Source organism: Lytechinus variegatus, chromosome 3, assembly GCF_018143015.1.
Source record: "Lytechinus variegatus isolate NC3 chromosome 3, Lvar_3.0, whole genome shotgun sequence".
NCBI classification, from domain to species: Eukaryota; Metazoa; Echinodermata; class Echinoidea; order Temnopleuroida; family Toxopneustidae; genus Lytechinus; species Lytechinus variegatus.
The window spans coordinates 49,280,272-49,300,352 of record NC_054742.1 but is presented as its reverse complement, the minus strand read 5'-3'; the positions used below and the strand labels follow the sequence as shown (position 1 = coordinate 49,300,352).

Here is a 20,081-nt window from a genome sequence, read left to right as displayed (position 1 = left end):
CACTCTAATAGGATGTTCAGCAATACTTGATTAACCTTATGGCCAAGATTCATGAACTAGGTCCATATACTTTCTAAGTTATGACGTTATTTCAAAAACTTAACCTTAGGTTAACATTTGATGTTGACGCCGCCGCCGTCGGAAAAGCGGCGCCTATAGTCTCACTCTGCTATGCAGGTGAGACAAAAACCTTTAGCAGCTATGTAATAAGGTGAGTGGAGGTATAAAAAAAACAACTTTTTATAGCCACAGAGCCTTGGCATTTTGCGTTTCTACCTATGTCTAATGCAATATTTCAAGATAATTGAGATCGCCCGATACAACGTTAATGACAAGTACAGGACCGCATTAATTCACACTAGCTCATTAAATGAATTCTCATTTTGAGTATTTTATGACTAGTTTCCTTTATTCAAGTATTTCTTTTAGCTTGTCTTTGAGGAAATTGACTTGTTGCACCGGTGTCCGTAGAGGGTACCAATCATGGTAAGATATCTGCAGAAGAACAAAAAATCCACAAAATACAAATATTATTTTCCCTTGAAATCATTACTGGTACCAAGAAAATAATCTTTCTAAAAATCTTAACATTTTCAAAGGCAGCATATTAACATGTTTTAATGTGGAAATGAAAGCTACTGGAAATGCTGAACTCTACAAAACAAAATCCTGAACCATTCAAAACCTGGGAAAATAATTTTGAAGAAAATGTTACAAGCATTTACTTAAAAATAACTGCTCAAATAGATCAGATATAAAAATGTTATTCATATTAATGAGAGAGCATACATGAAACAAACTCTTCACACTTTTTGTTTACTGTCATAATTGTATAATGAGTCATATTGAGGAATTTGTTAAACCCAGTTAAATGATGGAAACTAGCAGTAAACACAGAAAAGGCTTATCGTTCACCATGTGGTAGTCCTGCCATGTTACAGATACTTAATTGTGAATCAGGTGAAAAAAATTACATTCAATAAAGTTTGTTACTCTTGGCATGCCAAACATTGTGGTGTTGTTAAATGTTAAATTTGGTGTGGTCCAGTGGTTAGAGCATTGGACTCATGATCGCAAGGTTGTGAGTTCGAATCCCCTCTCTGCCACTAGCCAGAGAGTGATATCTGTAGTCCAACGTCAGCCACTATGACTGATTAACCTAGACGTAAAACGTTTCAAAGGTAATTGGTGATATGCCAGCTTGGCGTTTACCAGCAAAACACTGTCCTGTCGAAAGTTGGAAGGTATGCAGGAGTAGTTTGCGAAAGTGAGATGTATACATGGCAGGCCCGGTTTGAAAGTCCATTTTTGATGCACGTGTACACGTCGTGTTTTTCGGTCGTGTACGCGTGTACACGTTGTAAACACTGAGTGAGAGTGAGTTACAGTATATGTTTCAGTGTTTCCTATATGTAGCCTATAAGTCACAGTTTTAAAGTTTACCTGAGAAGTTAGAAGTATCAATCCACAAAAATTGGTGCAATAAAAAAGTTTACTCAGATTTAATAGCAGCGCATTAAACTAATAAAGAATGCAAAAGTGAATCAGTGCAGGGCCCTAGTTAGCGCCGACGTTCGTTGGATGCGCATTTTGCATACTGTACCGTACATGCATGCTGCACAGATCACTGCAGAATTAAGTGTAACTGAAGTTATCGATTGATTTTCATTATTTTATTGCCAATTTGAGGAGCGTGTGTTTGTAGGCTTGTAGCATATGTTTATGAGCGTATAACACGTAACTGGAGCAATGATCGCTGCCGCAATTGGTGATTCTCAAATTGGATCTAAAAGTGATTGAAGAACGCTTTCGAGAGTCTCGTTATGTGTTATACGCTCATACACATGTGCTACAAGCCTACAAACACACGCTCCTCAAATTGGCAATAAAATAATGAAAATCAATCGATAACTTCAGTTACACTCAATTCTGCAGCGATCTGTGCATGTATGTACGGTACAGTATGCAAAATGCGCATCCAACGAACGTCGGCGCTAACTAGGGCCCTGCACTGACCGGAGCATACCCATTTCGTGTGGTACAAAAACTTGAGTCTTCAGAATAAATGTGGATTAAATCGGCGATTTTGGAAGTAAACTCACTCTAGGTTAATTGAAATATATTGACATATTAGTGATTAAAACATGTGCAGTGTCTTAGAACTAAGAATTAATGTGAGGCTGTGAGCTTGTTCACTGACTTTACAGTCCCACGCAAGCTTTATGCAGATGTTACCGTGTACACGGTGATGGAATTTAGTACACGTGCACTGACTTGACCGTGCGTGTACACGTGTACCCGAAACGGGCCTAATACATGGCATAGTCAGGCTCTCTGTATCATCATACCTGCAATACTTGGTATCCGGCGAGTTCAAGGTGACCGAGCATCATTTCCAGACGTCCTACCAACTGTCTTGTTGAATAGAGGTATGATGGAGGGCTGAATGTGACGATTGCCAACCTTCAGAATGAATAAATGTGAAGTAACAAAATTCTTCCAAGAATGTTTCGAAATAACACAAGTTTAGTTGAGTACCCCGACATACTTTTTTCATGATCATGGACTTTTTCCTGTTTTGGTAAGCTTTCATTTGCGAAGCTGAAGCTTGCAGCCTTAAATGTGAAAACTCAACAAATCAGGTAGAACTTATGATTGTGAAAAAAAGAATGTTTTCTCATATCAATTATTAAACAGGAACCATTTTCACATGTTAAAAGACTAATTGTACCTACCTTAAATACTTTTAATCAATTTACTCTGTGTTCTTATTTACCAAGTACCAAACTTCATCTCAAAGCCATTGAAAGTACTTACAAACAGAATTAAATTTGTAATGGACATTAAAAATACATGGACGATGGGGTTTATGTAATTCCACGTCCAATTTTGTTGATGACGAAATAAAAAATTATTTGAGGTCCAGTTCTTGAGGCCTCCTCTTTTGTATTCACAATGCTGTCCTAAAATAAATACAAAGACGGTACATGATAGAAAATTAATTACTTACTTTTTACCATTTCCTTTCAATTTGCTGGAAATTTCCGCATCTGTAAAAAAATGCAATTTTGTCACATTAATGAGGGATGCAAGATTTGAATGCTTTATTAAATCATCTTCATATATATAATATTGACTGGCCTTGAGGGGAACATCAAATATGTCGCCCGCAGCAGAATCATATTGGCCTTTAGACGAGAGCAATATGGCTATTTTAAGGGCGACATATTTGATGTTTCCCGAAAGAAGAGTCAGTCAATATTACAATTATTACCTAAGGCTGTTCAATGTGTAATTCAAGCTACTATTTGGAACAATTTACATGCCTGATTGCTAATCACTTTTTCTGATTTCAGGTTATTCATGACCTTAGCGAAGTAACCCAGCAATTTTGACGTAATTGTTACATTGCAGTCGCGCATCATGCATGGCGCGCACATACACTCAACGCGTAGAAATCTTGCGCTTGGGTTACATTTGTGTATGCACTGGCCGCGCATTACATACAATGCGTTTGTTCATAAAATGGTTCCAGCCAGATTTCTCAAATACTGAAACTAGCGATCAAAATCGGCTCCTACTAACAAGCACACTAGCAGAAATATGGCCAATATTGCCGTCTGTTTTGTACAGGATTCCTATGGGCAAAGCCCGGGTAGGGCAACATGGCAAATGTTCACCTCGTCGGTCTCGGATTGAAAGAAGTGAGCAAAATAGGACTTTTATTCATCTGCTAAAATTCCTTGTATAGGTAATAATACATGATATTTGAATCAATGCAAAGTGCCCTATGTAGAGGCCTAAAATAACTGCATAATAGAACAAGTAGAGGGACATTGCTTCACAATCGCAGTAAAAAGCCTTACGTTCAGATATATCTGAAGTGGCTTGGGATGCAGAACTCAGAAGTACTGTAAAAGAAGTTTTGCCATATCAAATGAATTGCAATATACATGTAGCATTAATAGCCAAAAAGAGATCTCAGACCTACCTCCCAAAGCTAAATTTTATTGCAAATATGCTGAACAATAAAACAAAATTAATGTTTCATCAGTTGATGTTTTTGTCAGTGGCTTACCATGGGTCACGGCATTGGGGGGAACCAGCAAAAATTTTGAGTCCCTTATTGCTTATTGAGTGCGCGAAGCGCGCTCAGTTGCCAAGTTTACTGACCTAATAGAGGCATTTTAAGGACAGTGCCATTAAAAGAATATGTATCTCACTGATCAAATAATGCGAGCGCAAAGTGCGAGCTGAAATTTTTGGTATTCAGACCTAAAAAGGTAAATTATAAGCAAATTTTGTAATCATGATACGTACCTTTCTCGCTAAACAAAAAATGTGAGCACAAAGCGCGAGCTGAAAATTTTGTATACCGGTATATTGACCCCAAACTGAGATATTTTAAAGGTATTTTTTAACTTTGTGAGCAGCTGATTTAAAAAATTTTCAAACCAAGATGACACATGTGTACAAGTGCATGTATTAGAACTAATAAACCCTGACAACAACCATTATTATTGAGAATGAAAAGCTAAAACTACAAGGCAAACCCAGATTTTGTAAATAGGTGTCTTATAGACACCTAAGTACACATAAGTGTATGGGATGAAATTAAGATGGTGTTTCCAGTCACTTTATATTTCAATTTTTGAAGCACTAAATAATTATTTTTGCAACAACTCGATGTAATGCTATTTTTTCTGGGCTTCATTTTTGTAACATATCACAGACACAGGTGACAAGTGTCAAAATGTACAGAAGAAATGTAGTAGCGGTTTGTTTATGCTAAAATCGATACGAAGTATGGTTGACAAGGATACCATGATTCTAGTCTATAACGCCCTGATTTCATCTTATTTGTCATATTGTGATATAGTATGGGGAAATTGCGGCAAATGTTTAAAAGATAGCCTCCAAAAGATTCAAAATCGGGCAGCACGCGTTATCAATAATACCGCCTGGGATTCATCCGGAAACGATAATCTAAATGAACTAAATTGGGATACACTTGAAAAGAAAAGGAATGAAAGTGTTGCAATAATGATGTTTAACATACTCAATAACTTCGCCCCTTCATATCTAATCAATAGATTTTCCCTTAAAGAAAGATCACATAACACAAGAAGTGGGAATCTCAATTTGGAAATTATGCAAATAAAGTCTGAATCTGCAAAGCGCATGTTTATGTACAGAGGCGCCAGTATGTGGAACTCATTGCCCACGAATATTCAAGCGGCACAAACAAAACACAATTTCAAAACAGGTCTTAAGAGATTATCTGTGTGATATGGATTACAATGACTATTTTTTCTGTTTAATATAATTATTTTCAGTCCATATTTAGTTATCATAAATTTTCCAGTCATTTTTATATGTTTAGCTTTTATCATTGATAAATCATGACTTGTATTCATTTTCTTGTGCTCGGTTATCCATTATAGAAACATGTATTTACTTTGACATTTTACTTTACCATGTACATATTTACTGTTACCATGTATGCACCGCTTTGTTCCAATTTACAGATAGATATTTCATGTTGTAAGTTATTGATGTTTTTGATAACGGTATATAATTTCTTCGTCTTTTTCTTACTATCATTATTCTTTTTCTTCTTCTTTTCTTCTTCTGTTATCTTCTCTGTTGTCTTTTTCTTCTCCCTCTCACTTTTCCCTTCTTCTTCTTCCTTTTTTTCTTCTTCTCCCCTCCTCTTCACGTTTCAATGATTGCCTTGTAATATTTAATTGATGCTTAATTCTATTCCATATATATTGTTCGTTAAACAATGATTTTAAAATGTTTACTTTGTCAATGTTCGACACGGCCCCAATGGAAATCAGTCTGTGAACTGTTTGGGCTTTTTAACCGTGTATAAATAAAATAAATCTTATGTTATCTTAGCTCAGCTTTTTTAAAAGTCAAACCAATGTTACCCAATCACTTTAAGGACTGTATTTTAGGAATCCATTAAGAGTATACATATCTCACCATAGTCATCTAATGCGAGTGCCAAGCGCTTGTTGATTTTGTTAGAATTACATCTAAACACATATGAAGTACTTGTAGTCTTTGTAATCATGATGAACATTCGCATCTCACTAATCAAATAATGCGAGCACGAAGCACGAGCTGAAAATTTAGGAAATTCAGACATGTAGAGGGGCATTCTAAGGCTTTTTTGTAGGAATTCACTAAGACCATACATATTTCACTTACCAAATGATGCGAGCACGAAGCGCGAGCTGAAGTTTTTTTATATTTAGATCATCAGAAAAAGGGACATTTAAGGACTGATTTTAGGAATTCATGAAGAGCAGACATATCTCACTAATCCACTAATGCGAACGTAAGCACGGACAGGCAATGTTTCATATTAAGACTTGAAAATGGGGCAATCTCAAAATAAGCATATGTCACTACATAAAACAATAATAACATGAAGTGCTAGGAAATATATTTCGTGAATATTGACTAGAAAAAAAAGGGAGGTTTTAGTACATCAGGATTACATATCTCGTTAAACAAACAATGCGAGCACCAGGAACAATAAAGACATAGGCCCTGAGAAAATTATATTTCATAAAGTTATGAAAAATATTTCTTATGTTATAACATAACACAATTACATGTATAACATAATAACATTGTAATGAACAATAGTTTCTTCTTTCCCGCTACGTTTCTTTTCCTTTCTCCCTCTTTTTCTCCTTTTCCCATTTTTTTTTTTGCCAGCCGATTGGGGAGGCACATGCCCCCCCCCCCCCCCCGTAGTTACGGCACTGTTTTTTGTCATGTATCTCATCTTTCTATCAGGTGTGCTTTGATCATTTCCTAATATGTGATCCAGCAAGAAATTTCGGCAAACATTAGGTGATTTTAAGTACAGTGTTAATTGGAACACTTATGTTGGAGTTTAGGATTATAATTATTATTGTACAGTGTTTTGATATAAAACAAAAGTAACAGATTTTGAGCTTTTTTTCAGCAACCTAATGCACGCAAGACCAAATACCATACTTTATAAACTGTCCTTTATAGGCTTACCTATGATATAACCAAGGTCACTTTTGACATTTTCTACCATGGTCAAGTCATCTCCAAGTGAAGCTCGTAGCACCTTAAACAAAGATCTGTGTAATGTTGAGGTGTACAATTTGTGGTCTTCGGGGAAGGATTTCATTTCTAAAGTCAGGTAGGGGCCTTCATATTGAGGGAAATCCAGCTGGGAATAAGCATTGATCTGTAGTAGCTTCAGTTTATGAGTGACCTGCAGAGGATCTGCAAAAAAAAGAAGAAAGTCAATTTTATGAATTAGTAAACAAAACTAAACAAATCATTATTAAAGGACAAGTCCACCCCAACAAAAACTTGATTTGAATAAAAAGAGAATAACTCAACAAGCACAACACTGAAAATTTCATCAAAATCGGATGTAAAATAAGAAAGTTATGGTATTTTAAAGTTTTGCTTATTTTCAGCAAAATAGTTATATGAACGAGCCAGTTACATCCAAATGAGAGAGTTGATGACATCACTCACTCACTATTTCTTTTGTATTATATTATATGAAATATGAAATATTTTTATTTTCTCGTCATTGTCACGTAAAATGAAGTTTCATTCCTCCCTAAACACGTGGAATTCCATTATTTTAACATTTTGTGCTTCGGGCAAGGAGGTCCTAATTGTCAAATTCGTAAAAATTGAAATATTGTATAATTCAAACAATAAAAAACAAAAGAAATAGTGAGTGACATCATCGACTCTCTCATTTGGATGTAACTGGCTTGTTCATATAATTATTTTGTTGAAAATAAGCGAAATTTGGAAATGTCATAACTTTCTTATTTTATATCCGATTTTGATGAAATTTTCAGCATTGTGCTTGTCTGATTTTTCTCTATTGATTCATATCAACATTTTTCTGAGGTGGACTTGACCTTTAACAATGATTTCCGACACCTTGGAAATAATGGGACATTTATACAATATGTTTTCTACTGCTGGTTGATATTGATTTCAATGTTCGCCAGCAAATTATGGTTAATAATACAATGTATCTCCAAGCCTGAACATTCTACAATCATTATGATGGGCTGCAATTCTGTAAGAAAAAGGAAGGGGGATAATGAAAGTAAGGCTTCCATCAGTGTTTGTCAATGAAAAGTGGGCATTTTGCTACCAAACAAGGTTCTGAGTTGGTTCAAAGTTCAAAGCAGTACAGAGCAGCCTTTGTGGTCAATAAATGATGATTTAAAAACTTTTCTTTATCTTTTCAATATCGCATAATTTTGACAACATCAAAATATTGCCCAGCACAAATGGTTTACTGACAATGAACTTGTTGAAAATATTTTCATTATTATAGCAAAGTATGAACTAGGCTAATCAAAACTTTGTGTAGAACGACCCATTGAACGGTGTGCAATATTTGAGTCATATCTTCTAATGCTAGAGTGGATCCATTGACATAGAAAATACATAAAAATTATGATTCCTCATTACCTATCACCTTAATATATAAATTGTTTTTCCCAGTATGTTCGGGACAATTGTTCTTACCCTTCTGACTCTCCTCAACATGCTTAACAACTCTTGCTACAATCTTATGAGGCACTTGCTTTAGCACTGTCAGAGAGTGGGCCACATCTATCTGATCTTTCACAGAATATTCATCAAATTTTGCGTCTAATTTATTTCCTACTTCAGCATAGAATGTGCTTGGATCTGGTGGCTGGTAAGAAAATTGACTATATGCGAACAAGAGCCTCTTCAGGTCCAGAATCGTAAGTTCCTCCAATGTACCTGCTGCAACATTGTGGATGGAGTCCAAGAGACTGGTTGCTTGGATACGCAGCACAGCATATGTCTTTGCAATGTCACACAAGAGACTGAGGGAGCATTCATCAAGTCTCTGCTGTATATGCACTGCAAATTCACTGACAAGTGCTGGATTATGGAAGCCTAAATTGCCCATTGCACTCATGATATCTATCATGGCAGGAATTTCCCACTGTGAACGCTGCTCAAGCAGCTGGTATGATATGGCCCGCAAGATTGGAAGTGATCTTGTTTTTGTAGCCACCATTGACTTCATCAAGGCTGTGATGTCCTGAAAAGTAAATTGGCTGAGCATCTCTAAAGTCTTGTCTTCTACACGCTCTAGTAGGGGTTCTGACACTCTAGCCGCAGATGGCAACAACCGTCGCACAAGTTGAGGATTCTGTAACTCCCTCCAGCGGAGCTCAAGGACACGTGCCGCTTCAATCACAAGTGCTTTGGTTTCCATTCTTTTTGATAATAACTGGTCATTGCACACAATGGTTGCAACTGATCGAATAGGAAGAAGTCTCAGTCTTCGTCTGCATTCACCTTCTAAAGCAAGAATAAATTCATCATTGCTACTGTTCATATGAAATGCATTTGCAAGAGTACTTGTGAGGCTTTCATTGCTTAAATTCTTTATTCCCTCTATGATAGAAGCTGCCAAATTGTTAAACCGTTGATCTGTTGCAATATCTGGATTAGAAGAATCATTCTTTTGGATGTGACGCAGAGCTCTAACGGCTATTGATGCTTCATTTCCTGAAAATTCTCTCTGGTTTATAGCTTCAAGTGCAGTTTCAACTGATCCAAATGAGCTAAGCTCTAAAAACAAACTCTGACCGGCACCTACAGTTCTTTCTGACTGTGGAAGGGTTCCAGAACTAGCAGCGTCATCAACATGTACCTTCTGGCTGGATGTGAAAGACCTCTCATGTTTTAAAGGGAGAAGCTTTGTGGAGCACCTTAAGTTTCGATGAAGTCCTAAAGTTATGTGCCGCACATTGAACAAGGCCATGATTGAAGAGTTCTGTAGATCCTGCTTCTGATTACCTGAAAAGTAAGAAAAGAAATGGCAAAATCAAATAATTGTGATCAATACATGCAAACTAGTAGGATGGGTGTAGTTGGCCTATCTTATCTTCAGCAGTCAAAAATACAGAGAGTGGGTTATCACCACATGTATACAATGACTCGAAAATCATTTTCCAGCAGGACCGATGATGTATGTTTCATCAACCTTGTGAATGTTTAACATGACCATTCCTATTTCATTTGTCAGTTTGCTGGTAATCAGCCGGTGCGAACTGCATTTGCACCAATTCTTGTTTCAGTTAACAGGCTAAGAACATCTAATAACTATTTTGCAGTACTTCTTGCTACAAGGCCTACTTGAAATTCACATCAATAGACCAAATATTACTGTCTGTCTTGCCTATGACTATGTCACGTGTATTGGTCAATTTCTTCGAAGTTTGGATGGCCTGAAATCCTGAATTCTTAAATTTACATAAGTTACGAGTCTACAAATCAAAAAAAGAATTTGTGTGATTTTGATATTTCAGTTTATTTCCCAATTCTCTCATTTCTTGCACTCCCTCTCTAATTTTCTTCCTTTTTTACTCTTTCTTGTTCTTCAAAGTTCTCCTATCTAATTTAAATTTTCTTTCCCCCTGACCCAAGGATAGCCAGGAGGCTCCTAGGCTAGAGAGTAAAAATCATGCACTAACATGTGCTTACTCTCCACGGAGCCTGGGATTGCATTCCATTCATGTGCGTGTCCGGGAACAAAACTGAAATTTTTCGCCCCGAGATTTCTACTTTCCTTCTATGGGATACAACTTCATTTCCAACATTTAGCCTAGAATCTATACGATGTTGCTTTCGTTTTTAAACAAAAATTCATTAAAAAAATGAGGAAAACCTTTTGAGAAGACAGAGAAAAAACTTGCCGATATTTACATTGCCATCTTGTTCACTTTGTTCTTCGCCAAGCTATGAGACGCATATCAGAGGATATGAATGAGTTACTGCTACAGTTTTAGAAAGAAAGTAGAAATCTCGAAGGCGAATTTCTTTTTTTTTTTGCAGTAGACATACAAGCACATAAATGGGACACAATCCCTGGCTCAGCTCCGTGGAGAGTCACACGTTAATCGTAAGTGAATGATTTTACTCTCTAAAGTTAGAGCCTCCTGCCCTGGCTACCTGAGCTCTCTTTCACTGTTCAGTATTTGTTTGTGAAAATCGTGTTTGTCACTCAGTCAATGAGTCTCATTTCTCTCTAACCCAGGGAGCTCCAGCCCGCGAAGGAGCCCAGGACTCATCCGTATAATACTAGTCAAACATATACTCTCCAAAATGGAGTAGAATGGGGTCAGAGTAGCACTCCAAATAAAAGGGGGGGAAAATGAATTATGGACTTACCTTGATTATATTCATGGATGAAGGTCTCTTGTGACACAGAATTCTGAAATCGAGGCACACACGTAACTGGACCCTCAAAAAAGGAAAAGTTAGATTAGATGTCCATGTCGCGTTCGTTTTGGCATCGATTGGCCATTTTGTTTTCAATTTTGACAGAACGAATGAGACAGAACTTTTCCTTTTTTTGAGGGTCTAGATTGTGCCTCGATGTCAGGATTCTGTGTCATGAGAGACCTTCATCCATATTATAATCGAGGTAAGTGCCTAGGCCTAATTTATTTCCCCCCTTTATTTGGAGTGCTATTGGGACCCCATTTTGGAGAGTACATGGACGAGTCCTGGGCTCCCTGGGTTAATCTCTCTCATTTTATTTTTTTTCCTTTTCTTTGTTTTTGTCTGACTCTGACCTCGATCTGTCTGTCTGAGCTTAGACCAAAAGCTTCAGTCTCTGTATTTTGGTTGTTCCGCTGAACGACGTTGGCTCCACTCACCAATACATAGACTGAAGAGCTTGGAGGCCCGTACGTGTTTTTGTCATACAGCCAACGTATAAGTGAACTAACATTTTATAGGTCGCGATTTAAAACGGATTCTTAAGTGAAATTTACAGTTTCATGGTTTCCATTATTAGGGAAATATAAGTAATTGTGTACCTTGGACAGGAGTTATTGATAAAAATCCTCTGGATGATCCAGAAACCTTTCATCTAAGACATTTTCACCTGAGTTGACGGTTTTTCTTGCAAGTTGTCATCTTGAATGTCATTATCGTTAATGTCTCGATATATCGAATGTTGTCTGCTACCTGTGATTGTAGCGGTTTAGCTCGCATGTGGAGCAGATCGCATTATAATTAATATATACATTCATAAAATGTCGATGCACTATCAGTTCGTTAGTAATTTGGCTGCTATTTTGGGAGTGATTCGGGTGTCCAAGTTGCAAAAAAACATTGGTAAAGAAACATTTTCATACCTTTTAATATATCTTTGACATTTTTCCATTGATAAGAAATTATAAATTGATATCTTGTACTATAAGATATCAATTTATAATCTTGTAGTTGATAAATCCTTAGACTAGAGTGTAAATTCGACGTAAAAAAAGCACATCCAAATCTGGACAGTCAATCGACAAAAGGGAGGGCGTGACAACACATGCCAGCTCACACTAACACTCTACCGTCGGTGAATGGGCATGTCAGAAATTGTTGAATAGATTCCCAGAAACGGCAGTTATTCCTGTCTTGTCTAGTCTGAGCTTTACTGTGGCAGCCCGAACACGTGCATACTGAAGACGTGTCGAGTTCCCCGGGCATGCCGGGGCAAGTCTGACTCTGAGTACTGAGTAACCCAGGGAACTCCCGCCGTAGCGGGCGGGAGCCCAGGACCTTACATGTTGACCATACTCACCTGACTAGCGTGAAGTATGGTCAAAATAATTCTCTGAATAAATAGTTCAAACAGAAATCTAAGCACTTACCATGCTTACCACGATTATATGGATGAAGGTCTAACGAGTGGCAGTTTCCTGACATCTGGGCACAAACTGGAACCTCAAAAAAACGAAAAGTTCTCTCCTACCCCAGTCTCGATCAGCCATTTTGTTATGATTCATAACAAAAATGGCCGATCGAGACGGGGTAGGAGAGAACTTTTCGTTTTTTAGAGGTTCCAGTTTGTGCCCAGATGTCAGGAAACTGCCACTCGTTAGACCTTCATCCATTATATAATCGTGGTAAGTGCTTGATTTCTGTTTTAACTATTTATTCGGAGAATTATTTTGACCATACTTCACGCTAGTCAGGTGAGCATGGTCGACACGTCAGGTCCTGGGCTCCCGCCTGAGTTCCCTGGGTTAATATATAAAAAATAATTAGTTACTGAGCTGAGCTTCCTCTTTGATCTTTCATCATGTTCATGTTTCACCTCAATATTTAGAATCCCTCTCTTCATGCCCTCCATCTTAATTAATAATAATAGACCTTATTCTTGAGACGCCTTCTCACGAGTCGGGAGAGTCATGAGAGTGGAGACTGAGCTAGCTAGAGCTTTGGCTCTGCATTGATTGAAAGCGGTGTAAGTTTCCGGTCACATTGTGTGCATTGTCAGTGACACATTCTTTCATTGGCGTTTCCGGTCAAGGTCTACGCCAACATTTAAATGATCTATGGAAATGAATTAATTAAGCAAGAAATTTTATTTCTTTCTTTCGAAATTACATAACTGTAGACCAAAATCCTAAATACCTTCTGATTTGGCCTACCTGAAATCCATAAAATAGATGCAAAATGGGATTTAACTCCGAGATTTAACTCCAGACAACGTCCGACGCAGGTCTGATTTTTCAGGATCTCCCATATATATTTACCGTCTCTTCAAAAGTAAAAAAAAAAAAGTTTTAATAATAAATTTGCGGGATAGGTGATAAACTCGATTGGGTGGGGGAGGGGAGGGGGGGGCTCTTAACCCCTCCCCACACCCAAAAAATTGTCACGGCTGCAAGAACAAAAAAAAAGAGAGAGAAGAAAAGATATGGACAGAAAAGGAAAGAGAGAAGGGTGAAATATGATAGCCTATTATTTTCTGAATATTATGTCAAAATTTATCTCAAAATTGGATATTCTAATTTTGGAATAAAAGGGGTGAAAACTTTGCTCGCTCACAACTTTTTATTCATTTTTACACAATACGCCAGATTTGGGCCCGTTGCATAAAAGCTACTATTATGGTAACTTTGCCTTCCAATGGTAAATATTATACGATGCTCAACAGCCAATCAGAATTAAAGGAGAATGAAACCATTGGAACAAGATAGCTTGTGTGAAAACAGAAAAATCAAAGAAACAGATCAACAAAAGTTAGAGAAAAATCGGACAAATAATGAGAAAGTTATGAGCATTTGAATATTGCGATCACTAATGCTATGGCGATAGCAAATTGGCAATGCGACAAAGATGTGTGATGTCACTTGTGAACAACTCTCCCCATATTACTTTAGTATATATTTCACTTGAATTGCCTCTTTTATCATATCTATCCATAGATCATGTGTTCTTTCTACATGAAGGCATGTATTAGCCTACATATTTTTTAAGAATACATCATGGATAAAGAGTTTGTATCATCATTAGAAAAAGCAAAAAGATACATTTTGACGGTATTTTATAGTCCACCAAAGGGAAAGTTGTTCATCAGTGACATCACACATCCTTGTCGCATTGCCAATAGGAGGATCTCCATATAGCATTAGTGATTGCAATATTCAAATACTCATAACTTTCTCATTATTTGTCCGATTTTTCTCAAGCTTTCTTTATTCGTATTCTTTAATTTTTCTGTTTCTACACAAGTCTTTTTGTTCCAAAGGTTTCATTCCCCTTTAAGGATTCCATTATTAGATAAACCATTGGCTGGCCGACTTATGCTCAACGGCACCCTGCTCAATTTTATATCCAATATAGGCCTACACCTCTCTACAAAAAGTACCGTATATGATTTGCTAGATAATTATCCAAAATAAATATTCGAGCCAGCAGTATACAGTCTGCATTACAAAAGGTATTAATCAACCAGGGATTCCGCCAGCTAGGGTCCACCAGTCACCCGACCGCTCATTTTCGGTCTATTATGACCTTCCTCTACATACAGAAAAAAAAACTTAATTGCTGGTTACTCCCGTTCTCTTTATATCTTAATTTGGATAATATTGTTCCAAATCCAATTAGATCCCTTTTCAGAAACAATTTTAGAAACCCAACTCATGGAAGTTGGAACTACCTTGGCAATGACCATCAGGGTGACCAGATTTCACAAAATGAAATACGGGACAATCGACAAAAAAGATCAACAAAGAAGGCTACACAATGTTACACCTGTGAAAAACTATAAAGAATTGGAAGGGAGGGTGAACGAAAGAATGAAGGAGAAAAATAAAAGACGACAGAAAAGAGATGAATAAAAGAGAGAAAAACGTTTCCGTCATTCTTTGAATTGAATATATAAAGAAAGAAAAAGAAAGGAATGGAAGAAGAATACAATGTGTGAAAGACAATAAAGGAGAGAAAGAAAAAAGTAAGAGAAAGGAGGAGGAAAGAAAGAATAAAAGAAAGAAAGAAAATATTTCCTTCATTCTTTGAAAGAAAGAAGAAAACAAAGAAAGAAGGAAAGCATTAAGGGAGGAGGGAAGAAAGGAAGGAATTAAGGGAGGGAGGGAGAGAAAGAATAAGGGAAAGAATTAGAAGTAAAATGAGGAATGAAAGAAAGGATGAAAGAGAGGGAGGAAGAATTGAAGTGAGGAGGGAATGAAAACATAATGGAAGAAGAGAAAGAATTAAAGGAAAAAGGAAAGGAAGGTAGGAGAAAAAAGTTTTAAGAAAGAAAGAATATAAAAAAAAGGGAAATTTGATAAAGACGGGTAAGAAAAAGGAGGAAGAAAGAAAAATGAACAGAGAGAGAGAGAGAGGGGATCAGGAAAGACAAAATATAGGAAATAAAGATAGATGGAACAAAAACAGGCAAGCAGGAAGGATAGAAGGATGAAGAAACAAGGATAGAAACTTCAAAATTCAAACTTCAAGCAAAAAAAATCCAATCATCTAACAAAAATCATAATATTTGGTGTTTTTCAAATATATTTTTAAAATTAAAAAAAAATGTTTTAAAAGTGAATAAAATTTCAAAGTGTTTTTTTTTAATTAAAAATTAGATGAAACATCGCGGCATCATACACAACAAGACTCAAAACGAAAGCTGAAACAACTAGATCTAGTTATGAAAAATCAATAACTTGTTCCTCCGAGATTACATCTCCAAATCAGTAATCTGAGAACCCATAATATAGTCATACAAATTTCCCGCCGATTTTGTGATTATTTTGGGATGTTTGGTTGAGAGAATCTGCTCAGATTCTACATGCCTAGCTAGAGCCTGCGCCAAATGGCAGGAGGCCAGTTCGTTTGCGATGTATTGGGTTAGCAAGAAAATCACCGCAGAACTTGCAAAAGTTTATTTATCGATTTTACTGTTGTCTCTGCTTCGTCATCTGTTGGTTATTTTGATGAAAATTCGTCACTTTTAATTACATTTTGTTCAATATTCTAAAATACGGGACAAATAGGCGTCCCGGGAAGGGTTTGTCGGGACGTCGGGACAAAGAAGCAAAATACGGGACAATCCCGGGAAATACGGGACGTCTGGTCACCCTGACCATTCGGTTTAGATCCGGGAAAAGGTGGATGACACCCTCCCCCTATTAAGGTATGATCAGAATAATAATGATAATATGATGATGATGATGATGATGATAATAGATTATAAAAATAGAAATTATAATAATACTTGGGTATCGTATTTATGCATGAAGATCATTGGTCTTGTTTTTCTAATAATTTTCTTATGTCTATTGCTATTGAATGAAGCCATTTCTTTCGGAAACTGTTACAAACAGATGGATGGAGCAAAAATACAGGATTAAATAGATTTACATGCAATGTTCACATTCATGTTTTTTTAATGATATCATCCGGCCGTTTATTTTATCCCCCACTTATATATCACTTTATATTGTTAGTTTTTTTATTCAAGTTCATGATGTAAAATAAGTGGAGAACATACAAAATACATAAACAATATGACATTTAAAAGATAACAGGGACTAGTTTGATTTGTTTTGAATTTATTCAAACAAACAAATTTAAATACTTATATGTCTTGGGTTGCCAAACAAGGTTTAGGAAACCCAATATGTAAGCATCCCAGATATAAAACTTACATAATCGATGACAGTATACAGGAAAAAAAGTCACCTTCATTAAATGAAAAAAAAAGAGTATTGGTGGGGATCAAAAGAGAAAAAAGGAAATGGCAACAAAGAGGAGGGCTCTTACAATCCATTTTTCTTAAAGAGAAACCTAACTATTACACCAACTATAAGAGCCCATGCAGAGTCAGTCGTCCACCGGATAGGAGATGGGGCATTTTAAGGGAGGGGGGGGGGGGTGGGGAGTGTTTGGTCCGATCGAGGCTTTGTAGTCAATATTATTTATTACTATATTGGAAGAAAGTGTGATGTTGAGATTAAATAATGTGATACCCAATGATGTATTAAAAAACTAAAAATATTTAGCAAGTTAAAGGGAACAAATATTCAATATATTATATTAGTGCTGCCAAAAAGGAAGAACAAAAATTGCATAGTGTTAGGAATATGAATTGTCAATCAATATATTAATTTGCAAAGCGCCGATATTCATTTTTTATATGTATTTCCTTTTGTATATGTTATGAATCGAAGTTGTCATCAAATAAAAACCTCTCTCTCTCTATATATATATATGATACATATGAATTCAAAAATTAATTCTTCAAAATACCAAGATTGCTTGATAATATTTCAAATGCATAATTGACTGACATAAACAAATAATCTAGGGGATTATACTAGTATTCTGAAAGTTAGCTGGTAAAATGACTAGATCAAATTAGGTAACATTTGCAGCTAACATATTTATTTAAAAAGGAATGTAATGTCCCCTAAATTACCAAGTCTGACTCGACAAAACCTCTTGTTGTACTGAAAAATACATTTAAGCCTCAATAAATCAAAAAGTTTGAACATGATGATCAAATTCAAATAGAACTTGCAAAACAGAACGTTGAACAGTTTCTGTAAATGTACTTTGGTTTTAAACGACAATTTGAATATAGATAATGAAAATCAATCAGGCTTTCCTACACCCTTCTATCGAGATAGATTAAAACACATCGACTGTCAATCCATGCAATGTGTGCTTACTTTAAATGGCGTGCTATCAAAGGGAATATTACTAAAGACGGTCAAACACTTCTCGTTAATTTTTGCAATGTAATTTTCCAATGACCATAATGAAGTCTTAAGGTAGGCCTATATACATCGGCTGGTCCCATTTTCACACACCGGAAGCCCCACAGAATATAGGCATCAAGCAGCCAACATACTATATTCCGGCAAATCGTGTTGCGGCGCCGGTCTTCGACGACGCATCACGCAAAATGTTGGGGAGGGGGGTGCCTTTCATCAAAACGCCGCCCCTTTCCTTTCCCGCTGGGTCCGCCTATTTGCTGCTGGATTGCTTGTTTTATAACCCCTACGAGTCCCCCATGAGATGAGCTGATAATTTGACGTCACACCCCCTTTGTTTTTCACATTGTTGTGAATGGAATGTGTGACGCCATTGCAGGCGAGGTCTATATCCCCATGTACACAGCGGAAGTTTCTCCATCGTTTATATAAACAAACATGTCTTCATTCAGATATTGAAATGCTACCAATATGCCTGTGTGTTCATTGATTCTCTGCATTTATATTTCCCTTCATTTGTTTGCATAGGCCTATAAAGCATAAAAAATATTTTCAGTATCAGTAATGAGATGGAGACAATCATGGCACAACGCATTTCCAAGGGCCAATGATTGTGTCATATGAATATTTTTATACCATTATTGATATTACCATCAATGAACCTCGCATATAGAGGTCTTGAGTGTAAAAATTCAAATCCGAATTCAAATACAAACTTGGAGTCATGTAAATGCATTTTTATGATTTTAGAAGCCTTTGTTTTTAGCGGACCTCTCCATGTCACAAAATATGAATATATCATTACAATGTCCTACTTCGTTTACTGTTGATTGTATTTCCATGTATATATATAATTATATGCTATTTATATTTTTCATAGGTAAAATCATGTTCATCGCATTGATTTAATCTTATTGCCCGCACTTATTTTTCTGATTTGTATTTTGTTGAAAAACAAATGACTGAAATTAAAAGATTTTTAACTTTAAAATACCTGTGTGTGACGACGCATTGACATAGTTTATGACGCAATGATATGACCGAGATCATATATTATGAAAGCGTAAATTGACTTTAAAAATACTCTTTTAATCTGTCACACAGAGAGCGAATTTCTTTGTGACCAGTCCTGCTTATTGATCTTTTCCATTAGAATTGACAAAAGATCTAAACAGTTCTTAACGATCTACTGCCGATGTGAACACACCGACCCTCAAATAGCTCTTTATCTGCAATGTAAGTTGATCTGTTTATGAAACCTATACGCTGAACTGAAGTAAGTAGAGTGACCAGCAAAGAATAATGACCTGATGTTTATCTCATCATACATAATGTATCTTACCTCCATTGAATGTTTAGGCCTATCTAAATACATATAGACCTGTAGGAAAACAGAAAGTAGAATGGACGTCAATTGCAAAAAAATAACTACATGTACCTCACCTCTAGAAGATTGCAACTCAATGCACCCCGGTTAAATCGACCCACTGAAAGTTTGAAATTGAAACCAGTCACGTGCTAGGCGGAGCGGAGATGGAGTTAACGATGAGCAATCAGGGCTGCATGGTCACAACGCTTGCATATCTACACGTGACGTCACTGGTATGCACCTTTCCATTTTAGGAATATCGCCTGAAACAGGGCGGGTACAAGGCAAGACCCGCTCGTGGGACATCGGTGTATAGATATGGTGTGGGTTTTTCTCGGACACATGGAAGCGAGAAACGATACATATCTTTTTATTACTCATCATCTCATTACCCTGTACGATTAAAGATATAGGTCATTTATTCAATGAGAATCTAAGTTCAGTTTGGGGCAATAACGCCCTGCTAAATATCTCTAATAAGATTGCAAAACTTTTTACTTTGGAATGTAATTTTCATTGCAGTAATATGTTTTATTCGAAAGGCCCTCTAAAGTTCTGGTTTTCTTTTAATAGGTCAAAGTCATCTTACATAATTGTTTTTATCAGCACTTTGAGAAATA

General features: G+C 36.5%; 1 protein-coding gene across 2 annotated transcripts; it reads right to left on the bottom strand.

Moving 5' to 3' along the window:
• Positions 1-118: 118 nt before the first annotated feature.
• Positions 119-13,606, bottom strand: LOC121411236 (FAST kinase domain-containing protein 4-like). Of its 2 annotated transcripts, none has more exons than XM_041603842.1 (6): positions 13,501-13,606; positions 8,566-9,879; positions 7,048-7,281; positions 3,011-3,050; positions 2,349-2,463; positions 119-495 (listed from the first exon to the last, which is right to left on the bottom strand). In XM_041603842.1, exons 2-6 carry the CDS (start codon positions 9,842-9,844, stop codon positions 409-411), a joined length of 1,755 nt encoding a protein of 584 aa, XP_041459776.1. In that variant the 5' UTR covers positions 9,845-9,879; positions 13,501-13,606; the 3' UTR covers positions 119-408. The 2 variants fall into 2 exon arrangements, with proteins under 2 accessions (XP_041459776.1, XP_041459775.1); XM_041603841.1 differs by having other exon boundaries at positions 13,518-13,606.
• Between the last annotated feature and the right edge of the window lie 6,475 nt (positions 13,607-20,081).